The following is a 26,946-nucleotide window of genomic DNA, read 5'->3' as shown; positions in this document are numbered from 1 at the left end:
GAATTTATTAAAAAAAAACAAAACAAAACAAAACAAAAACTCTGACATCCGAGTAACGCATTCTCCATGTTTTATTTTCACTGCCGAGTTATTTAATGAAGACAATCATGTTCATGCACCTCTTTTATTTATCTCCTTCAAATGCCATGTTCCCTAAAACTTGTCTCAGTTGAGAGACATCAATTCCCAGTGGTGACCGACGCATCCCACATCAAGAATCCGCGTTTGCTCTAAGCAGAGCTCTACGGAGTGAGGAGAGAGTCAATGTTACAGAAATAGCCTGATGTCACCTCCTGGGCCAATCTGGGTGCATTTCTCCATTAGAACTCTTCCTCTGCCTGCTTGTTGCGGGCCTGCTTAAGCTGTGAGAGCCTCTCGATGGTGTCAGCAATGGTGCGCTCCCCGTGGACCTTATTGTCTCGCGTGCGGATGTTGACTGTGCCACTGGCCTTCTCCTTTTCACCAACAACTGAAACAAAACCCACAAAGTTTTGTTAGAGGGCAGGATCCTTGCTGACATTCTAACAGAAATGATCTAAGGATGCTGGTGCAGTCCTGCAGGTCTGGCCGAATACTGGTGGCCGGGTAGAGTCAGGCAACTCTACCCTGAGCCTTGTCACAAGATCTTTGTGTTTGCCCGAGGCATGGCATTGCTCCTTGGCATGCTTCCCGTCTTACCTAGGATAAAGTTGTACTGTGCTAACTGCGCGTTCCGGATCTTCTTATTCAAAGTACAGCCTGGGTCCAGATCCACATCTACCATGAACTGAGCATTGTGGAACTGTTGCTGGACCTATTCAGAGACACAAAGTTCTTCAGCTTTCAAATTTTTACCTTTAATGAGATTAATATACAATTTGAATGATCGTGGAAGGATTTAAAAAGGAATGATAACCTATTATATAGTACTTACTAGTAATTTGTAACTTACATTAAAAATGTAATTTGTGACATGAAAATTTGACTCATGATATTTTGCCTTTGTGCCATCCCTAGTGGTGCTCAGGGGTTACTCCAGCTCTGCACTCAGGAAATCACTCCTGGCAGGCTTGGGAGACCATATGGACACTGGGGATGGCACCCGGGTCAGCTGGGTGGAAGGCAAGCACCCTACCCACTGTACTACCTCTCTGGCCCCCCTCTTGGTATGTTTTTAAAAAATCCTTAAAAATCAGGGCCTGACCCTGGCGGTACTCAGGGCTTAGTCCTTGCTCTGTACTCACGGATCACTTCTGGTAGGGCTCAGGGGACCCCAAGAGGGAGAGAGCCTTACCCCGGCTGGATTATCTCTCCAGCTCCAAGAATTTAATTTCTGATTGCTCAAAACATGGCAAATTAATAACATAGACCCACTCATTGCTATAATTGGGTGTGTGGCATTTTTTTTTTTTGCAGGGGGTTGGTGGGAGACCAGGGGGCCCACTAGTGATTCTCAGCGCTGACTGGGCTGTTGGTTCTCTATGAGGACCTGAGGATATGATGCAGCTCAGGAAAACCTCAGAGAACTGGGAATCCCTGGAGTTACACCTGGTGCACACTGGGTAGGGCATGTGCCAGGCACGCACCCTAACCACTACACTATCTCCTGGCCCCTGTGGCATTTACTTATTCATTTATTTATTTTCTGGTTTTCGGGCCACACCTGGGGAGGCTCAGGGGTTACTCTTAGCTCTGTACTCAGGAATTACTCCTGGCTATACTCAAGGGACCTGAGTACAAAATGGAGTGTACCATAAACTCTGGTTGGCAGCGTGTAAGGCAAATGCCTTACCTGCTCTACTATTGATTCACCCTCAGAATAACCAGAGACTAAAGAAATCACCAAAACTTTATATTCCTAGAGAATGGACTATAAGCTGCCATATAAACTTGTTTTCAGCATTGATTAACTGAATAACCGTGCATAAAAATTTCTTCAATAACTGTGCATAAAAAAAAAATTCTAGGGGCTGGAGCAATAGCACAGTGGGTAGGGCGTTTGCCTTGCACACGGCTCACCTAGGTTCGATTCCCAGCATCCCATATGGTCACTCAGGAGTGATTCCTGAGTGTATGAACCAGGAGTAACTCCTGTGGCATTGGTGGGTGTGACCCAAAAAAGCCAAAAAAAAAAAATTCTAAAAGAATAATTTGTTCAATTTTTTTTCCATATTTTTTTTTTATTAGTGAAACACCATGAGGTACAGTTGTAGATTTACAATTTTTTGTGCTTGGGTTTGATTATACAATGATCAGATACCCATCCCTCCACCAGTGCCCATTTTCCACCACCATGGAATTTGTTCAATTTTTAAGGATTGAGAAATATTAAAAAGCACTTCCTTTCTGAACAATGACTTCCTGTTTGAGTAAACGAAAGTGAACTAAATGAAATGAGGCAGATCGATATGTTCGAGCCAAAGCTTACATCAAGATTCCCTGAAATAAACTTCCAGGAATCTGAAGCTAGCAAACTACCACACACGCATGTGCATGCACGCACGCACGCACATTTATATTTCTCTGAACAACCTTCTTTTTAGGGCTACAGCTGGCTCTGTGCTTGGGGGACCAAGTGGTGCTGAGAGCGAACCCGGATGTCCTGGATGCAAATCCTATGCTCAACCCCCTGAACCTTCTCTCTACCCTGACGTTAGATTTTGCCATTCCTTGTTTTTCTTCCTCAAAAAAATACCTGTTCAATTGCCTGTCTTAAATCTGCATGTATCACTGTTTCCAGGGGCTAATGAGACAGGACCGGGTTTAGTTAAGGCTTGTGCTTGTCTTGTACACGTCTTACATACCATCCTGAGGTATTTCCTATTTACTAATACTAAACACTGAGTATACAAGTGTATTCCAAACACTATACAGCTATGTCTTCTGATCACAGAAAAGCATTAAAGGTTATATAACTAATTCCCTGACAGATGACAAGAGTGACATTTCTCACTATCATAAAAACCTTGACTAAGAACATACAGTTTCTGAGATATAAAAAGCAGACCAACAGATAATACTTAAAAAAAAAAGTCTATAAGGAAAGTCATACGCACCTTCTGGGCATATTCATCACATGTGGGTCCCACAGGAACCACCATGACCTGGCGAGGGGACAGCCAGAAGGGCCTTTCAAAGAAATTAAAGATATCCAATGAGCATGTGGACACTTTTATGGGTAAAAGTGGTGCAATTTTTATTCTACCTGTGAATATTCTGTCTCCAGAACCAGGTACTTCAAAAAGTACTTTGGCTTTCCCCTGCAATATCCAATAAAGACAAAAGCAAGATTTGGTTGTAGGCACTAACCCCATAAGGAAAATCTCTTCAGCTTTGTCTGGTTAAGCTGTGGCAAAACAAATTAGGAACAAGGAGGATGCTTCAGTAGACAGAACACTTTTTTTGGGGGGGGGAAGGGTGGGGAGGGTTTTGGAGGTAAGAGAGTTGGTCATGCCCAGTGGTGCTCAAAGCTTACTCCTGTGTCTGTGCTCAGGAATCCATCCTGGCAGTGTCTGGGGGGCCAAACGTGGTGCTGGAGATTGAATCTGGGTCACCAACGTGCTGGCTGTGCTATCTCTCTGGTCCAGACTGTGATGTCTTACTTTTCAGTGAACACTTGTCAATAATTAGAAGTGACCAATCAGAATATTCTTTTCCATCACACGACTAAATAGCACACATTGCAGACTAGAGATCCCCAAATTGATTTGGTTTACTGTCCCTTTTTTTAGGAAAACAAAACAAAACAAAACAAAACCAAACCACTCAGAGCCTCCCCCGCACTGGGAGGCAAATACACCTCCTTTAGGCAAACAGAAAGTGGCCCTGAATTGTACCTGATCGCACTCACCACCCATTTCTGGAAACAAAGGTCCAGACCAAAGACTTACCATTTGCCACCATAGTTTTCAGTGAGGATCGCAATCATTCTCTCCACGGATCCCAAGATAGCTCTATGAATAATCACTGGTCTCTTCTTATCATCACCATCGTGGCTAGAAAGAAAAAGAATGCACGCATAAAATATGTTTATTTTATAGACCGAGATGAATGACACTCAAAGTAGACACCAGCGACTAACCTGACGAAAGTAAGATTAAACCTGATGGGCAGCTGAAAATCTAGCTGGATCGTTGCGCACTGGTGGTAGCGGCCGATGGCATCTTTGATTTGTATGTCGATCTAGGAAGCAAAGTCGGGGAAATTCTAAGTTACCCACTACATTAGAGCGGAAGTCTACTGCTATATTCTGGTGGATATTTCTCCTTTCAAATTAAAAAACATCTTTATAAAGGTCACCCTATATATACTGGCAGTGCTTAGGGGGTCTATGCAGAACTAGAATGCAACTCAGGGGCTCACATACGCAAGGCGGCTGCTTGTACCACCCGAGTCATCTACCCCAACCCACCTTAAGAACATAATTTATTTTATAGTTACCTCTTTTGCAATCCCAACTATTCACCTAACTTAATTACACTGTGGTACTGACCTTTGGACCATAGAAAGCTCCATCGCCAGGGTTTAACTCCCACTTCTCACCAAATTCATTCAGACTATTTTCAAGTTGCTGAGATTCAAAGAGAAAAAATGAATTTGATTTCTGTTCTTCTGTAACTTCCCTTATACCATCTTAACATTACAGGCAATGTTAAAATTTCACAGGTAATTTTCTAACAATCTGGTCCCCCAAACATAACTCTCCAAGATTACAGTGCAATGGCTGAAAAAAAAAAAACATTCAACCATTTTCTGAAATATAAAACCATACGCAAAAGAAAAGGTCCCGCCACCCTGGGACCTATTTCCGCTTTCCTTTTGCTTCCACCCTACGGAGGAGGCTTGGCTTTCTCACACGGCAGAACAAGTCAACGTTGGTGGGGACCAGGGCGCGTTGAAAAGCAACACTTACTTTCTCTGCGCGATTCCACACTTCAATGTCTCCCAGGAATTTTTCCGGGCGGGTTGACAGGTTCAGTTTAAAAGAGAATCCAAATACAGTATACACCGTGCGCAGAAAATCCAAACAGCCCTTTATTTCCTCTTCGATCTTCAAACAAACACAAGGGATATTGTGTGTGTGTGTGTGTGTGGGGGGGGGGGGGGGTTGCAAAACAGGATGGGTGTGTGTCATTCTCCTTGACTTCCTCTGCCCTGCTGGCCACGCGCTCACCCCCCCACCTCACACCTGCTCTATGGCACAGAAGATGTGGGCGTCGTCCTGCTGGAATCGCCGCACTCGCGTGAGCCCCGTGAGAGCACCTGACAGCTCGTTCCGGTGCAGAACCCCGAAGTCGGCCAAGCGTAATGGCAACTCTCGCCAGGATCGTGGCCGGTGATCAAACATTAGGCTAATAAGGGAAAGAGCAAACAACAATCCTTTGCTGTTTAATATCGCCAAACCAAAGTGTGTTTCTCATCTTAGAAGAAAGCTGGCCAGCAGGGTTCTACAGATCCCAGCGAGTAAGTCGTTTCTCAAAGCCGGTGCTTCACACAAGAACACCAAAGCACTGGCGTCAGCGGAACCGCACAAGGAGCATCCTGAATGCACCCAACCGTAACTGGGGGGAGGACTTTGTTTTTCCTCTTAAAAATCTGGTGTCAAATCCTTGACTCAAATATTTCCATAAATTTGAGGCCTGCCCCTAAGGCTACTTAAGAACAACAAGATTTTAATTACACACAAATCGTTCACAATGAGTGGTCCACACTTCAACTGCATGCCAGTTTGAAAGTCTGGAGAATACTTCAGCATAAACAGGGTTGGTTCCCTGACTGGGAGCGGGTTTCCTCAGGGAGTTGCCTGTCTCACCATCTCCCCTGAGGCCTTGCCAAAGGAGCTTCCGTTAGTGAACTGCCAGGAGCCCCAGCTCGGCCTCGATTTCCTAATTCCACCCAGCTTTCAAGGGAGATGGAAAATGGAACAGTCACAAGGAAGATTTTTCAAGGATGTCAACTCATTAGCAGTAGGTGCTGACTGGACACCATTTTTTGCTGTTGAATTTTTGCTGATGTTTTTTGTCCAAGGGAATCTACTGTGGTGCGTTTCCACCCCTACCCCCACTCCGCCTGCTCACTGTTATCCCTCACATCATGCAGGGCGGTCTAAAGGTTGGGCCCCTCACTGGGCCCAGGAAGCCCTGCAAAGTGCTTATATGCCACCTTTAAGGCTGCACCCAGCGACAGGCTCTGTTCGTAACAGGAATCCTTTCACAGGCGGGGAAGTGACCAAAAAACTAAATGCACGATGGAAATCTTTGCTAGAAACTAGGAGCGCTGAATACCAGTGTCCGGGGCAGTTCATGGGTTTCAGAGCAAACTGCTCCTTCTCCACCTCGAAGGAGAACATGTTGTCGCTGTAGTGCTGCCAGTGGCCCGACGTCATCCACAGCCGGCTGTTGTAGATGTTCGGGGTGACCACCTCCTGGAACCCTCGCTTCCTGTACTCGCTCTGTTAGGAAACCAACAAAACAGGGGCTGGAGAGAAAGCACAGAGGGGAGGGTGCTGGCATGCAGCGGCCCCAGGTTGGATCCCCGGCATCCAGGACGGTCCCATGAGCACCACCGGGTGGACCCAACATGCCCCCTCCTCCACCCCCCACTCCCAGAAAAGGAAAAAAAGGAACAGAAATTCCAACTGGAGCAGTATTCCACACTCTACACACTCAGGAGACTTGTCAAAGAAAGGAGGGAGCAATGCAGGAAAATTAGTAACACCAGCATCCAGACAAAAAAATGACAACTGTCATCACCAAATCGTATCCAACACGTAAAAATAAATGGGATCTGAATGTATCTTTAAAATAAAAGGCCCTCCCGTTGATCGTCGATTTGCTCGAGCGGGCCCAGTAACGTCTCCATTGGAGACTTTGTTGTTACTGTGTCTGGCATATCGAATACGTCACGGGGAGCTTGCCAGGCTCTGCCGTGCGGGCGAGATACTCTCGGTAGCTTGCCGGGCTCTCCAAGAGGGGCGGAGGAATCGAACTCGGGTCGGCCATGTTGGCCGCTTGTAAGGCGAACGCCCTACCCGCTGTGCTATCGCTCCAGTCCAAATGTATCTTTAAAAAACACAAACATATACAATGCAAATTCACTTATGTATATTTGAAACAAATCATTTACAGTGTGTATGTATGGGGCAGAGGGAAAATAGAAAGATCCAAAAAGGAACTAAGTTTGAGAGAGACAGTAGAGCGGGTAAGGCACTCACCCAATTAAATTCCACATAATTAAATTTCCTGTTTAATAAAATTTACTTCTGGAAGGAGTGATTCCTGAGTGTAGAGCCAGCAGTAACCTCTGAGCATTGTCAGGTATGACCCCAAACAAAACAAAACTGAAGAAACTTCAAAACAGAAGTTTCTTCAAGAAAAGGAGGGGCTGGAGTGATAGCACAGCGGGTAGGGCATTTGCCTTGCACGTGGCCGACCCGGATTCGATTCCCAGCATCCCATATGGTCCCCCACGCACCGCCAGGGGTGATTCCTGAGTGCATGAGCCAGGAGTAACCCCTATGCATCACCAGGTGTGACCCAAAAAGTGCAAAAAACAAAAAAGTAAAAGTCAGAAAGGGGCCCCAAAATATAAAATCCTCCCATCCCCATCCCTCCCCGTGTGTGTTTTATTTCAGTAAAAAATCAGAAGCAAGTAGCATGTGTTTAAATTAGGTGTTGAGAACACAAAAGTTGGTGGGATTATTCTTTATAAATATATGTCTCAAACACTTCATTATTGATAAAGAAGGAAAAAGCCAAAAGCCAAATGATTGAATGGCTGAAGAGCAGGTGCCAGGGACGTAGGACAGACAGCAAAGAGGGTGCTGGTCTTGCATGCAGCAGTTACGGGCATACGGACATACGGAGGGAGCGTGCCAGGAGGGATCTCTGAGCGCAGAGACAGGAGTGCTCCCTGACCTCGGCCTGTGATGCTCCCCCTGCCTCCAGCACACATCAGGGAACAGTGTCTGTGTAGAGTGCTGAGGTGTGTACATACCCATGCACTGGGCAAAATCATGCGTTAGGAAGGAATCTATAAAACATTTTAAGGAACCACAGATTCCACTTTCATGTATTCTTTTAAACATTTTCTCTCAGATATGTGATTTAATAAAATTAACTTCTACCCCAAACCTTCTAGGAAATAATGAATATGGTTTACCCTGATAAATTCCATTAGTGTGTTATAAATATAGGCTCCCTTAGGCAGGAAAAAGCAACTTCCAGGGCTGAGTTCATGAAAGAAGTATAGTTCTTGGTCCTAGAGGAGGGGAAAAAAAAAATATTGCTATGTGATATTCACAAAATTATTATCAACATGAAGGGCAGTGCTCCTGAGCTCAGAATACATTCTTGATTTAAACAAGACAACCAACATTTCTGGTGTACAATGTCACAGGAAACAATTGCAACTTGGAGGCTAGAATATAGCTTGGAAATAGAGTGCATTTCTTGCCTTCACTAGACCTGGGTTCGAGCCCTGGCACCACAGGGAAAAAAAAAAAAAAGAAAAAACACAGATTGCAACTGCTTCACCACTTAGCACAGAGAGCTATCTGTCTGCTATGGTCCTGAGGGCAGTCCAGCAGTCCTCCTGTCTGGCAGGGAGAAGGTCTGAGCTCTCGGCCCACTCCACACAGAGAGAGCACAAACCTCAGGGGTTTTCATTTTTTCCAAAGTAGGAATAGTCGGAAAAAGACGGACGCAAAGACATGCTAATGAAACGGGAGAGAGCTGGTGGGCTCTGGGCAATGGAAAAGGAGTGCCCCGGCCTATCTTCTTGCCCACTCCCCTCCATCCTCTACCCAGGCCTCAAGTCCTCAGGGATGGCCCTACCTCTCACTACTGGTCTGCTAGCAGCAAGAATTCATTTCCAACAGTAAAAGCAGTAGGACCCGGGACAGGGGAGGCTACATCTTGTTCTAGTTGCAATACCTGATCACCAAGAGTGTTTTGCAGAAGGAACACAATTTTGGAAAGTAAAGTTACTACTTAAAAAAAAAAATCAAATTTAACTTTGACTATAGAAAACACCCGGAGGCGGAGAGCTAAAGGAAAGAGCACCACAGGGTCCATCGATGACCGGCAGCATCGCGGGCAATAGCAGCACATTCTGGAACCTTTTCCAGAGCTTTGAAGCAAACTGGTGAGACAAGTCAGGCCATTTCCAAACTATTTCCCAGCTTTGTGAAATGCTCTTAGACTCAGTTCGTCTTTGTTTTGGAGGTTGTCAATGTTTGCTCTTCATCAGACCCGCAGTTCAGATGCACGCCTGTGCTGTACGGAACATACTCCAGAAAGCCAAAGTGGGGCACGTGTAAGTAGCTCAGCACTCACACAGGCTGACAGTTATCTGGAAGCTAAGGCAACTCTTCAGATTAAGTTCGAGTACTCAGTACAGCTAGATTTCAAATGAAAATGACGAAAACTCAGTTTAAACACATTGCCGCTCTTCCTTAACATACCCTCCCGATCTTCCTGTGATCTCGGTTTTTAGCTTCCTCCTGGAACTTCTCCCACTCTTTCAGGAGCTTAGGGTCTGGGAATGAGATGCCATAAATGCGCTGGAGTGTCTCCATATCTGCTTTGCCTTCCCAGTATGTGGAAGAATTCTGAAAACAAAAAGATCACCCGTAAAACAGTATTCACATTTGAAAGCATCTCATTGAATTCAAAATTGATCAAGACTGAGATGCCATTTCCCACAGATTTGGGAGTCGGTCATGCCAGTCCTCTGGACAAGAACCACGGCAGGCTAGGTACACATTTACTAAATGCCTCACCTGGCCTCTTGAGAGAGCAGGAAATCCCCTCAAAACTGCCCACCCCTCAGGACTCACTCAGACCACACGTCCCTGAATGTGACCATGGCAAGCTCTGACAGTGACAAGGCAAAAATGGAAAATAAGGTCCAGGGCCATGGCTCAAAGGACTGGAGCCCATGCTTTGCATTGGGAGGCCTGGATTTGATTCCCAGCATTACACAGTCCCCTGAGCACCGCTCGGGGAGACCTCCAAGTAACCCCTGAGCACTGCAGGGTGTGGCCCAGGAGCCTAAAGACAGAAAAAAGAAAACAACAGAAAGGGGAAAAAAAGCATATCCCAAAATGAATCAATTACTTGAATGACTTGGTGCATTTTATTTTATTTTAGTTTTGTTTTTGGGGTCACACTCAGTGATGCTCAGGGGTCACTCCAGGCTCATGTACTTAGGGAATTACTCCAGGCGATGCTCGGGGGACTATATGGGATGCCGGGGAGAGAATCTGGGTAGGTCTTGTGCAAGGCAAACACCCTCCCCGCTGTACCATCTCTTGGGTCTGTCACTGTCACTGTCCTCCAGTTGTTCATTGATTTGCTCGAGCGGGCCCAGTAACATTGTGAGATCTGTTACTATGTTTGGCATATCGAATACGTCACGGGGAGCTTGCCAGGCTCTGCCGTGTGGGCGAGATACTCTCGGCAGCTTGCCGGGCTCTCCGAGAGGGGCGGAGAAATCCAACTTGGGTCGGCAGTGTCAGCTGCGTTCAAGGCAAACGCCCTACCTGCTGTGCTATCGCTTCAGCCCTCTTGGGTCTGAACTTGGTATATTTTAATAACCCCATATACAGTATTTACGAATCAGAACAAAATTGGCAGGATTAATATGGTCAAAATGTAGACTGGATAATGGTTATTTAGAGGAATTAAAGGCAAAAGGACATAAGTCTTGTCTGTCTGAAAGCTCTCAAGAACCCTGTAGGTCCCTGACTACAGATTCTGTAACCTGGGGGCCAGAGTGCTAGGGAGTAGGGCACTTGCTTTGCACACGGCCAACCTGGATTCACGCCCCCCCCCCCCCCCCGGCATTCCATACGATCCCCCAAGTCCAGGCAGGAAGACACTGAGCAAAGAGCCAGGAGTAAGTCCCGAGCACATCTGGGTATGACCCCAAAACAAAACAAGCTCCTGTAATCACCCCTCCACCCCCCTTCCTGTGTTCCCTTCAATAAACTGTGACTTGGAAAAATCCAAAATTGGAAAAAAAAAAAAGAGTGCCCGGGTGGTAGAGTTAGCAAACGGCACAAGAATCAAAGTTACTCTTACTTACACTAGAAGAAAGATATAGGGGGGAAAATAAATAAAAGCCTAAACATTTCTCTGTAGTAGGCCAGTATCTTTTTTACAGTCTTTAAAGTTATACTACTTAAACTAGATGATTCTGCAGTGGGGAGAGGGGAAGGGAGGGTGAGGGGGACCGGAAGTGACATCTGGACAGGGGTGCAGGGTTGGGGGCATTTCGGTGGTGGTGAAGGTGCAGTACTGCTCAACAGAGCCACACAAGCTAGCACTGTTCCAACACAATGCCTAAACTAAATCCACAAATTAAAATAATAATAAAGTTATACACTACTTACCTTGTGTATTTTTAAAGTTTTGATTTTGCCAGTGTGTCTGACATGAGGACCCCGACAGAGATCTATCAAGGGACCACACCTGAAAAAAACGAAAGCAACTTTAACAGATTTAAGAAGAGAACATTTACACCAGTCACGTTTAATGACATTTGATATGCTCACCTGTAGGATAACATTGCTTTGTCCTTCTTCCACAAGAAGCTTAGGTCTATCTGGTTACACCCACCACAGTGCTCCTGAGGCACTTCCACTCCATTGTGTTTATCTGTAAACAGTCTTCCCTATGCTCTCCTCCCCACCCAGATAATCAGCTTTCCCCCTAATCAGACTTTGTTAATTTGTAAGGTTAGATTTCTCAGAAATCTATGATTTTATATGTATGAGTGAAATATTGCCTTTCTCCTCTCCTTATGCCTTATGAACAGTTTACTTTAAAGCAATATCCTTTTTGTATAGATACAGGAAGACCATTAACATTATGCTTTGTAACTTAGGATATGATTGGCTTTGAATATTATTCACTCCCGGGCCTCTGCTTTCTCAACTTAAGCCTCAGTTGCCCTTAGTTCCTAACACCGCAAAAGCAGGGTCTCAACGAGGGACTGAATGGACCCAGGGCAAGCGGTGAGCTACCCTGGCATCGAAATGGGCCAGGCCAAAGTGCCATGATTCTTAACTATAAGTTAAGAGTTTGGTCATAGACAAATGCTGTCATGATCCACAAGTAACAACGAGACTAGGATCCTGCTAGGGGTGGGAAAGACTGTCTGGCCTGAGCACTGTAGACTGAGATCGAGATGGCCCTAGGAGAACAATTCTATAAGTTTAAGATATTTCTTATATGCTTGTTGGACAATGAGAGGAGAAACACACCCTTGGGATTCCGCTCTAGGGTGGGTCATCCTGCTGAGAAAGGATCTGTTCTAGGAGCGGCTTTCCCTGAGGCTAAGAGTTCTACCCCTATTGATTGTGACCACACCTATGTGTAATTATTACCCCAACCCCTCATGCTTTAGGATTTAACTAGACTGTAGGAGTGGGCTGGGGGTTCAGAAGGAAGAGAAAGAGGGATCAGAACCCAGACTCCAGAGAAGGAGGATGAAGGGGAATGGAGAAGGAGAATGAAGTAACATGGGGGAAGAAGAAGTGGGGAGCAGAGGCAGAGAAGGAAGACTGGTGTAGATGGAGAGAGGATCAGAATAAACCGCGACTAATACCAACCAGCCTGCCCTTGTTTCCTTCCTCTGCCTGACCATCGCCATCGACCTCCCCGGGGTGGGAGAAGGGTGAGACTATGAAACGCGGGCGGCGGGAGAGATAGAGCCACCGCCGCTGTGTGCTGTGCCCCCTTTTGTGTGAGATTACACACTCACCTATAGACTGTGGTAGTTGGAGTATTCACTTTTTCATTCAATATCCGGCATTTGAATTTGTTATACTGGAAACAGAAAAAAAAATTATTTTTTTCGAGAACTTTTCCTCCTTTTAATCTCAAAATATTTTGAAAGCGTTATATGAATATAAGTGTCAACATATATCTTGGAAACTTTGTTACTAAGAACAATGAGACATGGTATGCCAACTTCAAGGAACACTAATGAGGAAACAGATAGTCCGGTAGTAAGTGAGCTTCCCTTGCATGTGGCTGACCAGGGTTTGACCACTGGCACCCCAAACCTACATGACCCCTGAGCCCATCAGGAAAAAGCCCTCAGCACTGCCGGGTATAGCCCCCAAACAAAACAAGTAGCACTAATGAAGGATGGGAAGAGCTGAGACCTCCCGGGAATAATCCCTGTGCCAGGAGTAGCACTGTAGCTTTGTCCTCCCTTTGCTCATCGATTTGCTCAAGCGGGCCCAGTAACGTCTCCATTGTGAGACTTCTTGTTACTATGTTTGGCATATCGAATATGTCACGGGTGGCTTGTGCCAGGAGTAAGCCCTAAGAATTGCCAGGGGTGGCCAAAAGGAAAAACCTAAAAGAGCAGAGGACAAATATTAAACTCCGACTCACCTTAAACATTTCCAACAGAGTTTCTTTCTTAACTTCCAATCTTTCAAAGGCTTGCTTCTCTTTAATGATTTTCTTACACAGAGTCTCCAAAGAGGAGAAATCATTGCTGGATACACACCTGAAAAATCAGGTTAATTATCCTCATTCCACTCTGTCTACTAAAACTGCACTGGGAGAATTGTGCAAACGTAGGAAGTTTTTCTTCAGAGGACTGAAGTTATTTGTGTTTTGCACTTTCAGTGACAATCTACCTTTGTCATCAGTCTCTTTTTGCTAGTAACCCTCCCTCCATCTCTACTCCTTGGTTTAAGGAGAGGAGGACCCACTTGTAACCAATCTAGAATCAAGTTCTCATTCTATACTAGACCTATACCCCTTCAAGTGTCGACAGAGGTAAATCTTTGTGCCAATGAAGCAAGACGCATCAGAGCATTCTTTTTTTCTGCAGTTCAGATTTCATTTTCTTTACCCCCTTATATAACTTACCCGTCTTCAAGGTACATGTCATAATAGAATCCACTTTCTATCGGGGGCCCATAACACAAACATCCACCGTAGACTCTTTCCATCGCTTCACCCATTATGTGAGCACTCGAGTGCCAATATACCTGACAAAGCCAAGAAAAAGTGGGACGGTTTGAAATGGGCACACACACTGTAACTGAATATGCTCATCTTAAAGAAGTGCTTAAAAAAACAGATTGTAAATAAATCCAAGACATGAGAAATTAAATTCATGAACTGTAGAACTTTCAGACACAAAATACATTCAAGAGATTTTAGTTCCCATTTGTTTGTGTGCCGTAGAAACCATTTGATTGTTTCCAAACTAGGAAAATTCAAATAAGCATCACTAATTAAATGGAATAGCTCTTTTCCCTGAAGACAGTACTATTAATACAGTGACTACCTTATTAATATTAAAATGGCTTATGGTCCTTTGAGTTTTCTATTCCAGGCACTGTGCTCTGCCTATAATAGGCTGCAAACGTCACTTATGAACTGCACCTGCGGGGCCGGAGCAGTAGTGCAGTGGGTAAGATGTTTGCCTTGCTCAGGCTGACCTCGGTTTGATCCCTGGCGTCTCATATGGTCCTATGAGCAGGAGTAATCCCTGTGCACAGTGCCAGGCGTTATCCCTGAGCACAGGGCCAGGACTAACCTTGGAGCATTGCCAGGTGAGGGATGATGGGAGGGAAACTGGGGACACTGGTGCTGGATGGGTATTGGAACACTGTACGAGTGAATCTAAATCACGAACAGCTTTGTAAGAGTCTATCTCACAGTGATTAAAAAAAATTAAGACAAAAACCAAAACAAAACCAAAAAATTACACTCGCAGTCTAGAGAGAGTAAGGCAGATACTTGCACATGGCCAACCCAAGTGATCCTAGAGCACAGAGCCAAAAGTCCTGAGCACAGCTGGGTTTGGCTCAAAAACAAAAACAAAATAATTGCAGCTGCTACAGTCTCAACCAACTAAGGTGGCATCACTTGACCCCTACTAAAGCATATAAAGACATACAAACTCTGAAATTAAATAGCAGCATCTGGTCTTGGGCGGATAATTCAGATGAGTTTGGATGTATTCAATGTTTGTAAGATTAGTAAGGTGTTAAAATGGCTTTTCAGATCATATAGATATTCCAGACTGAACCTGAAAATCATTGCTTCAAATCTTCACTATCTCCGTAAGTAAAATCATCATTACTGAAATAGAGTATCATATTTCCCCCTATATGATAAGCCCTCAAGAAGAAATAAGACTTTTATCAAATGTAAATTTTTTATTATAATCAAAAAACATTAAAATCAATTATCTAAGGGGCATGCTCAATCTGTTAAATATATGCATCTTGCCGAAGGGTTAACTGATAGTTATATAAAACAATTTTAATCAGTTTAATAAAATTTCTGAACCTTTCTTCACTGATGTATACAGTACTGAAAATAAACCGACTGAATTCCACTCTGAATTTTATGAAGTGAGCACTTTCATTCATTATGGTCCCTTTGAAGACCTCAAACAGGATGAGACATCCATAAACTTTAGTGGCCCACAGGGAGAAGCAATTGGCTGACAGATCCCAAACGTGAATGTCCACCCTGAAATTCAATACTGAATGAAGACTTACTGCTTGAGCTTCCTCATCCTCAAACTTGAGAAGCTCCAAGGTACAGTCTTCCTCCAGAGGCCGATCTAGGTCCCAGACAACTTTATTCACTTTAGCAATTACGGTGTTATCAGCCAAGCCTTGACTAAAAAGAAATGCACACAGATTTAGAAACAGAAGACTCTTTTAAAAGTCTCCCGTAGCTGCGGCTGGGGTGAGAGTGCAGCCGATAGGGCTCAGGGAGCCAGAGAACACCAGAGATTGAAATCAGGTTCCTACATATGCAACCTCTGAGGCCCTGACCACTGAGCTATACCCCCAGCCCTAACATACGGCATTTACGTCAAAATGTTTAAGACAGAGGTTAGCAAACATTTCTAGAGTCTATGGGACATATACAATCTCTGTTGCATATACTTCTTAACTGTAATTTTTCAACACATTTGGAAATGAAAAAAAAAAGTATTTTGGTTCATGGACAATACAAAACAAGCTGAGATCACAGTGTGTGAATACCTGGTGAAGATATATGTGTTGTGAGGCTGACACCTAAGGACAGTAGATACACAGGACAGATAGATTGCTCCATAGCTGGAAGCCTGCCTCATGAGCAAAGGGGAGAAGGCAGCTGGAATAGAGAAGGGATCACTAAGAAAAAGATGGCTGGAGGAATCGGTCAGGATTGGAGATGTATGCAGAAAGTAGATAAAGGACCAAACATGATAACCTCTCAGTGTCTGTATTGCAAACCGTAATGCCCAAAAGTAGAGAGAGATTATGGGGAATCATATCTGCCATGGAGGCAGAGGGAGGGTGGGAAAGGGGGTTTATACCGGGGATATTGGTGGTGGGGAATGTACACTGGTGAAGAGATAGGCGTTTGATCATTGTGTGATTTTAACCCAAACATGGAAGCCTGTAACTATCTCACGGTGATTTAATAAAATTAATAATAAAAAAGATATGCTACGATTTATGTTTTCCCAGCCCTATCATTTTCTCAAACTCACCACCTACTGATTGGAATTATATCAGATTAACTATATTAAAAAGTATAATCTGATTCTCCGTTACTTGAAAGAACTCCTTTGTAGTACAATAAAAGTTTTAAGATTGACGTTTCTTTGTATTTGCAAAATTAATACCTTTTCCTGAGTATGACCACACTAGTTTCTTTACTTTCCCAAGTGAGAGCATCTATTTTTGCTTTTAACTTCAAAAACAGCTTTCTTTCACCAAAATAGATGAAACAGTGGCTTTGTGACATTTATGGTCAAAGTAGAACAAATAAAATCCTCTGTAAGGTAAAATTCAAGGGCCTCTTTCAGAAATTTACTTCAAATACTGTCTGTAAAGCAGCACATCAGTGATTCTTTATTGGAGGGGGTGGGGGGAGGGAGGAGCTCAGGATTTACTCCTGGCTCTGCACACCAGGATCACTCCTGGCGGGATTCAGGGGATTACATGGGGTGCCAGGGGGATCAAACCTGGGCTGGCCACACGCAAGGCTTTATGCTGTCCTATCAGTCTGGCCCCAGCATCACATCACCTTAATTTTTAAAACCCCTAATAATTTAAATGAAGCATTGGCAATATTAAACAGTAACATAAAAATGCTGTAAGACTAAAATTACACAAGGCAATAATAAAAAGAAGTTAAAGTCAACAACCGAAGGTAAAGATAGGTGCGGCTCATACCTAATCCCGCAGGCAATCTGATACGGCGTGGTCCTCCAGGACTCCGCATCCACCTGCTTGCCATCTGGAAGAGTCACTTTAATTGGCTTGCTGTTTTTCTCTGCTTTTTCTGCCAGAATGGAATCATGTTCTGCTTTTAATTTATTATACATCTCAAGACGAGTGTTAATATATTCAGGCCAGGGGTTCAACTGCAAGACAAGAGAGTACTCAGTAAATATTTGTTTTTCTTTTATTAATTTATTTTTTATTTGGGGGCTATACCGATCAGTTCTCAGGGGTCACTCCTGGCTCTGTGCTCAGGAATTACTCCTGATCTTGCTCAGAGACCATATCGGGTACTAGGAATTGAACCAAGGTTGGCTGTGTGCAAGGCAAATGCTCTATTCACTGTACTATCACTCCAGTCCAAATGTTTTGTTTTCTGACCCTACCTGCTGTACTATATGGGGGAGGGGGGGTTTACAAAAACCATGCTAATTAATTCAAGGTGGTAAATGAATTATCCAAATCACCAAGTTTAATGCTATCTTATGTAAAATGTCTTCTACTTATAATTTTTACTTCAATATATTTTACAAATAGGAACATATAAGAACAGTAATAAACATCTGCATTGTTTTCAGAACTGTGATAAGAACATGTGAAAATTTCCCCTTCTAATAATTAGCACTCACTGTGCACCTACCCAGCTTGGAAACCACGGCTTCTGGTAGTCATAATTATCTTTCTAAACCTCAGATATGAATGTTTCCCCAAATGAGAGGCACCCCCAAATAAAACAGACACAACATTAAAAAGTCAGCCTATTAGGGCTGGAGCAATAGCACAGCAGGTAGGGTGTTTGCCTTGCACACGGTCAATCCAGGTTCAATTCCCAGCATCCCATATGGTCCCCTGAGCGCGGCCAGGAGTAATTCCTGAGTGCAGAGCCAGGAGTAACCCGTGAACATCACTGGGTGTGACCCCCCAAAAGAAAAACAAAACAAAACCAACAAACAGAAAAATGAATAAAAAGTCAGCCTACCAAGGGACCCAGCCCCAGCAGCTGAAAGCCTACAGAACTCAATTGTCACCATGCTTAAGGAGAGCCACATGCTCGAGCCGAGCCTCACCCACAAGTGAACCTACTAACGGACCTCGTGACACTTTATACCACACACCCCACACATGCTCTAAGAGTACCGCACCACATTTGATGGAGTTTAAAGTAGGAGGAAACCAATCTTAGAGGGAAAAAAAAACTTTTTTAACATATATATATATATAAGCACACAAGGCTCGGGGGGCTGGAGTGATAGCACAGTAGGTAGGGCGTTTGCCTTGCATGCAGCCGACCTGGGTTCGATTCCCAGCATCCCCTATGGTCCCCCGAGCACTGCCAGGAGTAATTCCTGAGTGCAGAGCCATGAGTAATCCCTGTGCATCACCGGGTGTGACCCAAAAACAAAAACAAACAAAAAAAAAAAGCGCACAACTTCTCAACACGAGTCTCAACTTCTAACAACACGTTAGAGTCTCAACTTCTAACAACACGTTAGTGACCTCTTATAGAAGGGTAGAAGGGCTTAATGGCCCCTGTGTGGAATACAACAATCCTCATCCCTCTTTCCTCTAAGGAGGGAAGAGCATTTTCAGCAGTTTTTCATAACATACAATACAAAATATATTATTTTAGTTCTGCTTTGGGGCAGGAATTGGGGTTCGGGATGGAAATTACCAACATATGGTAGTGGGAAGCTGTAATGGTGGTGGGATTGGTGTTTGAATATTAAATGTAATGAAATATTGTGAACTACCTTATAAAATAAAAAAAAATTATATATATATATTTAAAAAGTCAGCATATGGCAAAAGTGGTCAGGCCCTGGCACTTGCAGGACATGGACCATGGACCGCTTGTGAGAAGCCCACGCATACGCCCCATCAAGTGCCAGGGCCCGACCACAGGACACCAGGGGACAGTCCCCACCCAGGGTTTAGTTGCTCTTCATTGAATGACCACAGTGGTGACTAACATGTAAGTCATGTGCCAATGGATTAACTGAAAGCTGAAAGCCTGACATTCCATACATCCTTACCTGTGGAGTCCTCCAGGTTTATTCCTCAGCCCCCACTCATTAGAAAACTCTCAGCCTCCACCTACCTATCCTCAGGCAATTTAATCTCCATATTCAACCAGGCTGTTTTCATTGGGGGGGGGGGGGGAAGAGAGAGACTCAGAGAGGGGTGAGTGAGAGCCCTCCCAGTCCCAAGGGACCCAGCCCAGCAGCGGTCCTCCACTACCCAACTGCCGCCACGCTCTAGGACACTTTTCACATGCTCGGGCTGAGCCTCACACATGAGTGAACATATTCCTGGACACATCATAAGACTCACAGAGGGAAATATATATGCCTCTTGGAGAGCCTGGCAAGCTACCGAGAGTATCCTGCCAGCACGGCAGGGCCTGGCAAGCTTCCCAAATACACCACTGGAGCGATATTCGATACGCCAAAAATAGTAATAATAACAGGTCTCATTCCCCAGACCCTGAAAGAGCCTCTAATCATTGGGAAGGACGAGTAAGGAGAGGCTGTTAAAATCTCAGGGCTGGGACAAATGAAGACATTACTGGTGCCTGCTCAAGTAAATAGATAAACAACGGGATGACACTGATACAGTGATACAGTGATTCAACCAGCACTTTCCAATCAAGAGACCCGAGTATCGAGTCCAATTCATTCAAGCTTCAGCAGAAACTCACTGTACGGGACCCAGGGACAAAGAGTGATGCCCTTCGGAAGGGAACAAGGGAAATGACAAGAATGAAGGGGGCAGAGGGAGGGACTGCGACAGTCCGCTGAAATAGTAAGCACATACTGGACTAAGATTCTCTACGCAGAAGATCCCACCAGTTGCACTCTTCGTTTTTATTTCTAAAGCTATGACAGAACAGCCTGGATTACCATATTGAAAACATAAAAAAAGAAATGAGCAAATATATGCATCTTTTTATTTACTTGCAATATAAAGAACATCACCACCAGTCATTTCCTGCCTCCTCCACCCCGACAACCGTAGAATCTAATTGGATGAAACGTAAGAGGTGTGGTTATGGTGGTGCATAGAGCAACACTTAGGATCACCTAGAAATCAACCCTGGAGTGAATGGAAGCACTATAAATCCAGCCACACAGCATTTATGAGAACAGCCCTTTAAAGCCAGTTTATTGCACGACAGAGAGGCTTCTTAAAAACCTGTTCCTTTGTGCTTCTCAGATTGGTAGTTCTGAGTCTCCAATAAAAACAGCTGCAATCACTAAAGGAGAAGTGAAGCACAGTTCACAGCATCTCAACTTCAAAAATAAAGTAGGAAGACAAGCTCAATTGCCCCCTCAGGCACAAAAGTCAGGAACCAGGTTGATTCTGGGCTGGTGGCTGAAATGCCAGTTCTTTCTAGGGTGGTGTGTGTGTGTGTGTTTGTGTGTGTGTGTTTATGTGTGCGTGTGCGTGCACAAAACTGGCATATACTCTCTTATGTGGCATTTCATTTGTCTTACACTTGGTAATTCATTTGAATTGTCTCTCTGCATATTTGCTTTATTGGGTGGCCTAAAGTCAAACCCATAATATTTCTGAGATGTGCCCAGCTCTCTAACTTATTTTCTTTGATTTCCTTACCTAATCCTGAAGCTTATTTTACAATTATATTTCAGTGTGGTGTTCCTTACCCAACAACAGACTGCAAACCTTTTGGCCCTCTCCAATTTCTTCTGAGTTCTTCTCCTGGATTTTTTTCATCATTTGCCATCTTGCAGGCCGCATGTAAACCGTGAGAAGTTAATACAGAGCATCAGCCTAGGGCAGTTCCCTCCATGTGTCAATTTTGGATGAGACTTCTACCTCTGTTTTCATATATGCGTGTGTGTGTGTGTGTGTGTGTGTGTTTTCAGAGCTACACCTGTCAGGGCTTGGGAGACCATAGAGGGTGCTAGAGATTGAATCTGGGTGAGCCATGTGCAAGGCAAATGCCTACCCACTGAACTATCTTTCCAGACCCCCACTCACCTCTGTTCGACCTCCATCCCCTGCACCTTCTTTATTCTTCTTCTTGCCTTCTTTTCGCTTCTCCTCACCAGCATCTACCTAAATACAAGCCAAAGAGGAACAAGGGTTTTAAACCTCAATCACATTTGACGCCTCTCTATGCTGTTCTCAGAATGTTATTTTAACATTTAGTTTTTTTCAACAGTAGAAATATGAATCTTGAAAGGCTAGAAAAAGTTCACCACTGTCAAAACCAAGTTAGTAACTTACATTAGAAAGTCCTTACAAAGTAATCCATGAAACCAACCTTAAGCCACAAACCCCGAACTTAATCTCTCCAAAGGAACAAAGGCAAAGCAGAAAGGTGGACAGAGATGCCTCTGCAAGATAAGACAACCCTGGAGTACTGCTGGTAGGTGTCAGATAGGCCAGGCCAACACCAAGCACTAGTACAGAAAGCACTCCGAGGAGGGAGGAATGAGCCACAGATTTATAGTTTATTGTTGAAATGTTGAAAGAGGTCTAGAAAGAGAGTGATTACACCAGCAGGCTGACTATGGTTTTTTTGTTTGTTTGTTTTTAGAATTGATGTTGGCTCAAACATTCAGCTATGTACCAGCCCTCAGACTAAGCATTTCCATTAGAATGAGGACTTCAATTACAAGTATGTATGTGAAGTTCCAGAAGTGCTACAGTAGGAACCTCTGTACAAAAAGGCAACCAACAGGAGAGCTGCTATGTCAGCCAGCCTCAAATCAGATTGATCCTAGCAGACATAGGTACGGCAAAGTTAGGAGACCTCTGCCTGTCACAACTGGCAGGATGCTACTGGCATCCCATGGGTGAAGGGCTGGGATGTTACTAAGTAACCATAGCATTGGGCAGCCTCCCCAAAGAACTTTCTAGCCCAGGGTGCTAAGTGTCACTCTGTAGAATTTTATAAAAAGTATCCTTGTCAAAAAAAAAAAAAGTATCCTTATCACTGTTAAATAACTCCTTCCTACTGGGGCAGAAACCTCCTCAAACAAGTTTACTACAAAATGCCACAAAATCTGTCCATCACTGTTCAACTCTGGGAGGGGACCTGACTGCTAATCCCAGTTTACAGATGAGAAGAAACTCCAAGATTTTCTAGGCTCACACAACCTGAAGGTGGCAGGCAAGAGCCCCCACGTGCTGACAGTGGTCACCTCTAAAGGGGGCAGTGACTGTCAGCTGGGGGAGGATGGGAAGAGAGTCTCCGGTTACATTTTTGTGTATTCAGGCTTCACCTGTTTATGAATATTTTTATTAATGTACTCTATAATATCACCTAATATTTTTAGGGAAATACTATCAACTCACATGTGTAAAGTGTTATTTTTAGTGTATTCAAAGTTGTGCAACTCCCTTTATTTATTTTTGAACATTTTCATCACTCCTTGAGGAAATCCTTTACCCATTAGCAGTCATTCCCTATTCCCCTTTTCCTTGCACTTGGCAAACACTAATTTACTTCTTGTGCCTATAGGTTTGCCAATTCTGAGAACTTTACAAAAATGGAGTCATACAATACATGATCTTTCATGGCTACCTTGTTTTTGTTTTGGGGCTGCATCTGGAGATGCTTAGAGGTTACTCCAGGATCTGCACTCAGCAATTACTCCTGGTGGTGCTTGGGAAATCCTATGGGATGCTGGGGATCAAACCCGGGTAAGCTGCGTGTGAGGTAAATGCCCGACCTGCTGTATGATCGCTCTGGCCCTGTTTTGTTTGGGGCCAGCACACCTGGCTCTGCACTCAGGGATCACTGCTGGCAGGGATTGGGAGGGGTGGGGGGCACATGATGGTGGCCGGGGATGGAACACAGGTCAGCTGTGCGCAAGGCAAGAAACTTCCCTGCTGTACTATTACTTTGGCCTCGAATAAAATATTTTTTAGGAGTGAAAAAGATGGAAAGGATTAACCCAAAGGTCTTCTGTATTCTAAATATCTTTCTTTATTATAAATGAGAGCACCTGCCAGGGGCTAAGAGACAGCTTAGTGGCAAAAGCATTTGCCTTGTAAACCTGAGACTGGTAAGGTCTGGTGTTCAGTCTCCATTGTTGTCCCACATGCCCAAGTGGGATCACAGAAGCTCTGCAGTTTGAGGGGATTCCCCAGGTCAGGAGAAAGTGCACCCTCCCAGTACAACATCAAGTGAGTTAATGCACATATTAAGAGCGTCAGACTAATGGTTTTCACTCAATTAACATTGGATGTTTGCGGGGCTGTGAAATACTGTTATAGAAAGGATATAGTACTGATGTATAGAAATATAGAGTACAGTGAAATAATTATAGATAGGAAAAGACATCCACTTGTTGGACACACATTACCTCTCATTAAGAATTAAGAGATCGGGGCTGGACCGATAGCATGGCGGGTAGGGCGTTTGCCTTGCACGCAGCCAACATGACCGACACAGGTTCGATTCCCAGCACCCCATATGGTCTCCCGAGCACCGCCAGGAGCAATTCCTGAGTGCATGAGCCAGGAGTAACCCCTGAGCATCGCCGGGTGTGACCCAAAAACCAAAAAAAAAAAAAAAAAAAAAAAAAGAATTAAGAGATGGAGAATATTTAGGGAAATGAGAATCTATTGACTATACACTGTTGAGCCACAGAGTAAACAAATTACAACAGTAAAGTCACCATTTATAAATAAAAAAAAAAAGAGAGAGACGGAAAAAAAGAAGACCACTCATCATAAAGATTAAAAACCTCAGGCTAGAGAGAATACAGTCGGTTAGGGCATTTGCCTTGCAAGAGGCCAAATGAGGTTTGATCCCCAGCATCCAAAATGGTTCCCCAAGCCCTGCCAGGAGTGATCCCTGAGCACAGAGCATGGAGTAGGCCCTGGCACCCAAACAAAGTGCACATAAGCATTTCAATACTCATGACCAAGCGAGAGACCAACTCCCCCCCCCCCCCCCCCCCCCCACTGATGAGAAAACTGTAGTTTCTAAGTGGTCTGTTCTCTTCAGGACAGGGCTGAGATAATGTGGGGTGAAGCCCTTGCCCCTTCTCCCCGGAACACTGTTGTGATGGGCCTCACCTCGTCTCTTTTCAGCGATCTTCAAAACTAGATCCATAGCAAGGCCTTCCCTGCTTAGAATCGCTTATATGCAGGATACAATTTCCAATACCCCTGGCACCTAAGAGACCAGGAGCTCGTCCTTCCGGCCTATCTAGCCAGCAAGTTCAGGGGCCCTCTGTGTGCCCGGACACTGGTCATTTTTTTTACCTGCAAGGCAGCTGCCCTGCTGAACCTACCTGATAGGTCACCCTTACAAACTTGATTCATATAAGCCCCAGAGGAATCAGGGGCGCCCTTTCTCTAAACTCAAGGGGGTAGATCAACTGACCCCCACCCCACCTCCGCCCCAGGCTGTGAGGCCCTCCAGGGTCGGTCCCAAATTCCATTCACCTTTCAAGTTGCAAGGCTTTAAGGGTGTGGCCAGCAGAATGAATTCTAAATGCAGTGGGGGGGATGGCATGCAAATAATCTGGGAGGTGTTCCAAAGCAATGGATGACACCCAAGAGAAGGCTCAAAGGTGAAAGGCTCCACATGTGTGATGTGTGATAGTGACTCGGCCCACCCCCTGCACGAGCGAGTGCAGTGAGCGAGTCATTTCCCTAGAGTTGGTGAGCTGGGGGTTATCCCAGCACCGTCGTGGGGATAAGACAGCAAAGGGAGACTGGGAGCCGGGCGTTCACTTTCCCCGTTCTCAAATTGACTCTCATTACTGGTGGAGGCTTGGAGTATACTGCGAGGCTCTGCAAATAGTCTTCTCTACTAAAGACGGGCAAACATTAAAAAAAAAAAGAAAAAGAAAGCCCAGTAACCTAAAACCAACAACCTTCATCAGGGAACCAGTCCTGAGCCCTAGGTCTGCCTCGGTTTCTCATTAATTGAGTTAGATGCGTCAAAGTCTGGTTCCTCCTCTGCAAAAAAAGAGAATAATCTAGAGGGCAGGTAGCGAGGCTCTGCAAGGCCCCGCTGTGCTTGATGAATGAAAGTCCCCGGCAGTCCGGGACACCCACCTGCCCCTGGATCGGGGCGGCATCCTCCGCTCGCCCTCACACCCGGGAGATCGCCAGCCGCACTCGGCCTACTCACCGGCTTCTCCTGGCCTCCCATCTTCGCTGAAGGGGGGTTGCTCTTCTCCGCAGACATCCGCGAACCCGGAAAGGAAAACGGAACCCCCGAGCAGTGGGCTGGAGAGGAGAGGGCAGCGAGGGGCCCCGGGAAACACTGCGCTTGCGCCACGTGGCCCGGAAGGGATCAGCTGATGCAATCCTCCCGCGAACAAGCCCCGCCTCCTTGACCCGCGGGCTGGCGGCCAATGAACGGCGCGGGAAGGCGGGTCCTCCTGTCTCTCAACGAATGGGGAGTCAGAAGGTGACAGAGCCCTTCTAGGAAATCCGGGAGCGGTGAGCGAGGGGACGCTTGACCCGGTTCTCTCGCGCTCGGGGCTCGCCGTGGTCGGTTGCACGCCCTGTGCTTGCTCCCTCTTCCAAATGGACCTTTTCGGTCAGTGTTTTGGGGACGTCTCCGGTGACCTGAGTACCGTCCCTTTGATGTCGGTGGACCCACCGGTGGCTTAAGTGAAGTGAGGATGAGAAAGACGTTCACTTTTCTCATCCGCCTCTGCCACCGGGGGCCAAGGGTTACCGGGCTCTTGGCTCGCTTGCAGAAAGGAATTTCAGGTGTAGACAAACAGTGAAGGAAGATAGATTTACTTTTATTTACTTTTTGCTTTCTGGGTCACACCCGTAGATGCACAAGGTTTACTCCTGGTTCAGCACTCAGGAATCACTCCTGGCTGTGCTCGGGGGACCATATGGATGCTGGAATCGAACCCGGATTGGCCGCATGTAAGGCAAACGCCCTACCCATTGTGTCACTGCCCCAGCCCCCCTTTTTTTTTCCTTTTTGGAAAATAGGTTTTATTTGGTAGGGGGGAGGAGGAGAGTAATGCACTTGAGAGAACCCGGGCTTCTCCAAGGGCAGAGAGAGCCCAACACGCATCCCAGCATTAGATAGGGAAGCATCAAAGTACACATCTCAAGAGGGAGGATGCGGACAGCAGATGTGCTCGGGTGCCCGGCCACACGGTGCAAGCTGCACACGGGCTCGAGCAGCACATGTGCCCTTCCTTTGTTCAAGGTGTCTTGTATAGGCTTTTCTTGGGTCTTCTTGATCCAGAAGTTCTGGAGTCTTCCCAGGTCTGGATCACATTTTAATCAGATTAAGGGAGAGGTCTGAGAGTTTGAGGAACTTGATGGGGAGGGGTCCAACCTCCTCACAGTCGGTTGAAGGTCTTATCAGGTCTGTTTGTGTGTGTGTGTGTGTGTCCACTGGGTGAATCAGTCTTAGGATTTTCCTCCCAAAAGTTCTTTTGACCTTCAGTTTTATTGCCGAGGGCCTTTCCCTGTCTATCTGCCGATATCACCTTAACTTAGCACTGTGGGGAGCCCTAGAGCGGGCCAGGGAGTCTCCCAGAGCTTTGACACCGCCTCATCTGGCTTGACTGCAGAAATCTGGCAAACTCTTAGTTTCTGCCAGTGTAAGGGTAAATAAACAGACCTGCACTTGCCAAGAACCATAGTGTCGTGGCCCAGGGAAAAGCGACTTTCCCCTTCCCCAGAAGTCCTTCCCGTGAGCCACTTCCAGTCTATAATAGCATCATCGG

General features: G+C 45.3%; 1 protein-coding gene across 1 annotated transcript; it reads right to left on the bottom strand.

Annotated features, from left to right (window-relative positions):
• Positions 1 to 25,514, bottom strand: TARS1 (threonyl-tRNA synthetase 1). The gene is made up of 19 exons (XM_056112051.1): positions 25,371 to 25,514; positions 21,251 to 21,328; positions 17,201 to 17,391; positions 15,524 to 15,647; positions 13,875 to 13,996; positions 13,389 to 13,506; positions 12,748 to 12,812; positions 11,375 to 11,453; positions 9,443 to 9,589; positions 8,140 to 8,238; positions 6,264 to 6,430; positions 5,168 to 5,330; positions 4,892 to 5,029; positions 4,472 to 4,549; positions 4,061 to 4,161; positions 3,870 to 3,974; positions 3,036 to 3,108; positions 679 to 793; positions 1 to 469 (listed from the first exon to the last, which is right to left on the bottom strand). The coding sequence occupies exons 1-19, from the start codon at positions 25,425 to 25,427 to the stop codon at positions 321 to 323; spliced, it is 2,169 nt and encodes a 722-aa protein (XP_055968026.1). The 5' UTR covers positions 25,428 to 25,514; the 3' UTR covers positions 1 to 320.
• Between the last annotated feature and the right edge of the window lie 1,432 nt (positions 25,515 to 26,946).

This window comes from Sorex fumeus, unplaced genomic scaffold, assembly GCF_029834395.1.
Source record: "Sorex fumeus unplaced genomic scaffold, SorFum_2.1 ptg000015l, whole genome shotgun sequence".
NCBI classification, from domain to species: Eukaryota; Metazoa; Chordata; class Mammalia; order Eulipotyphla; family Soricidae; genus Sorex; species Sorex fumeus.
The sequence above is the reverse complement of the archived record's forward strand: the minus strand, read 5'-3'. Positions and strand labels throughout refer to the sequence as shown.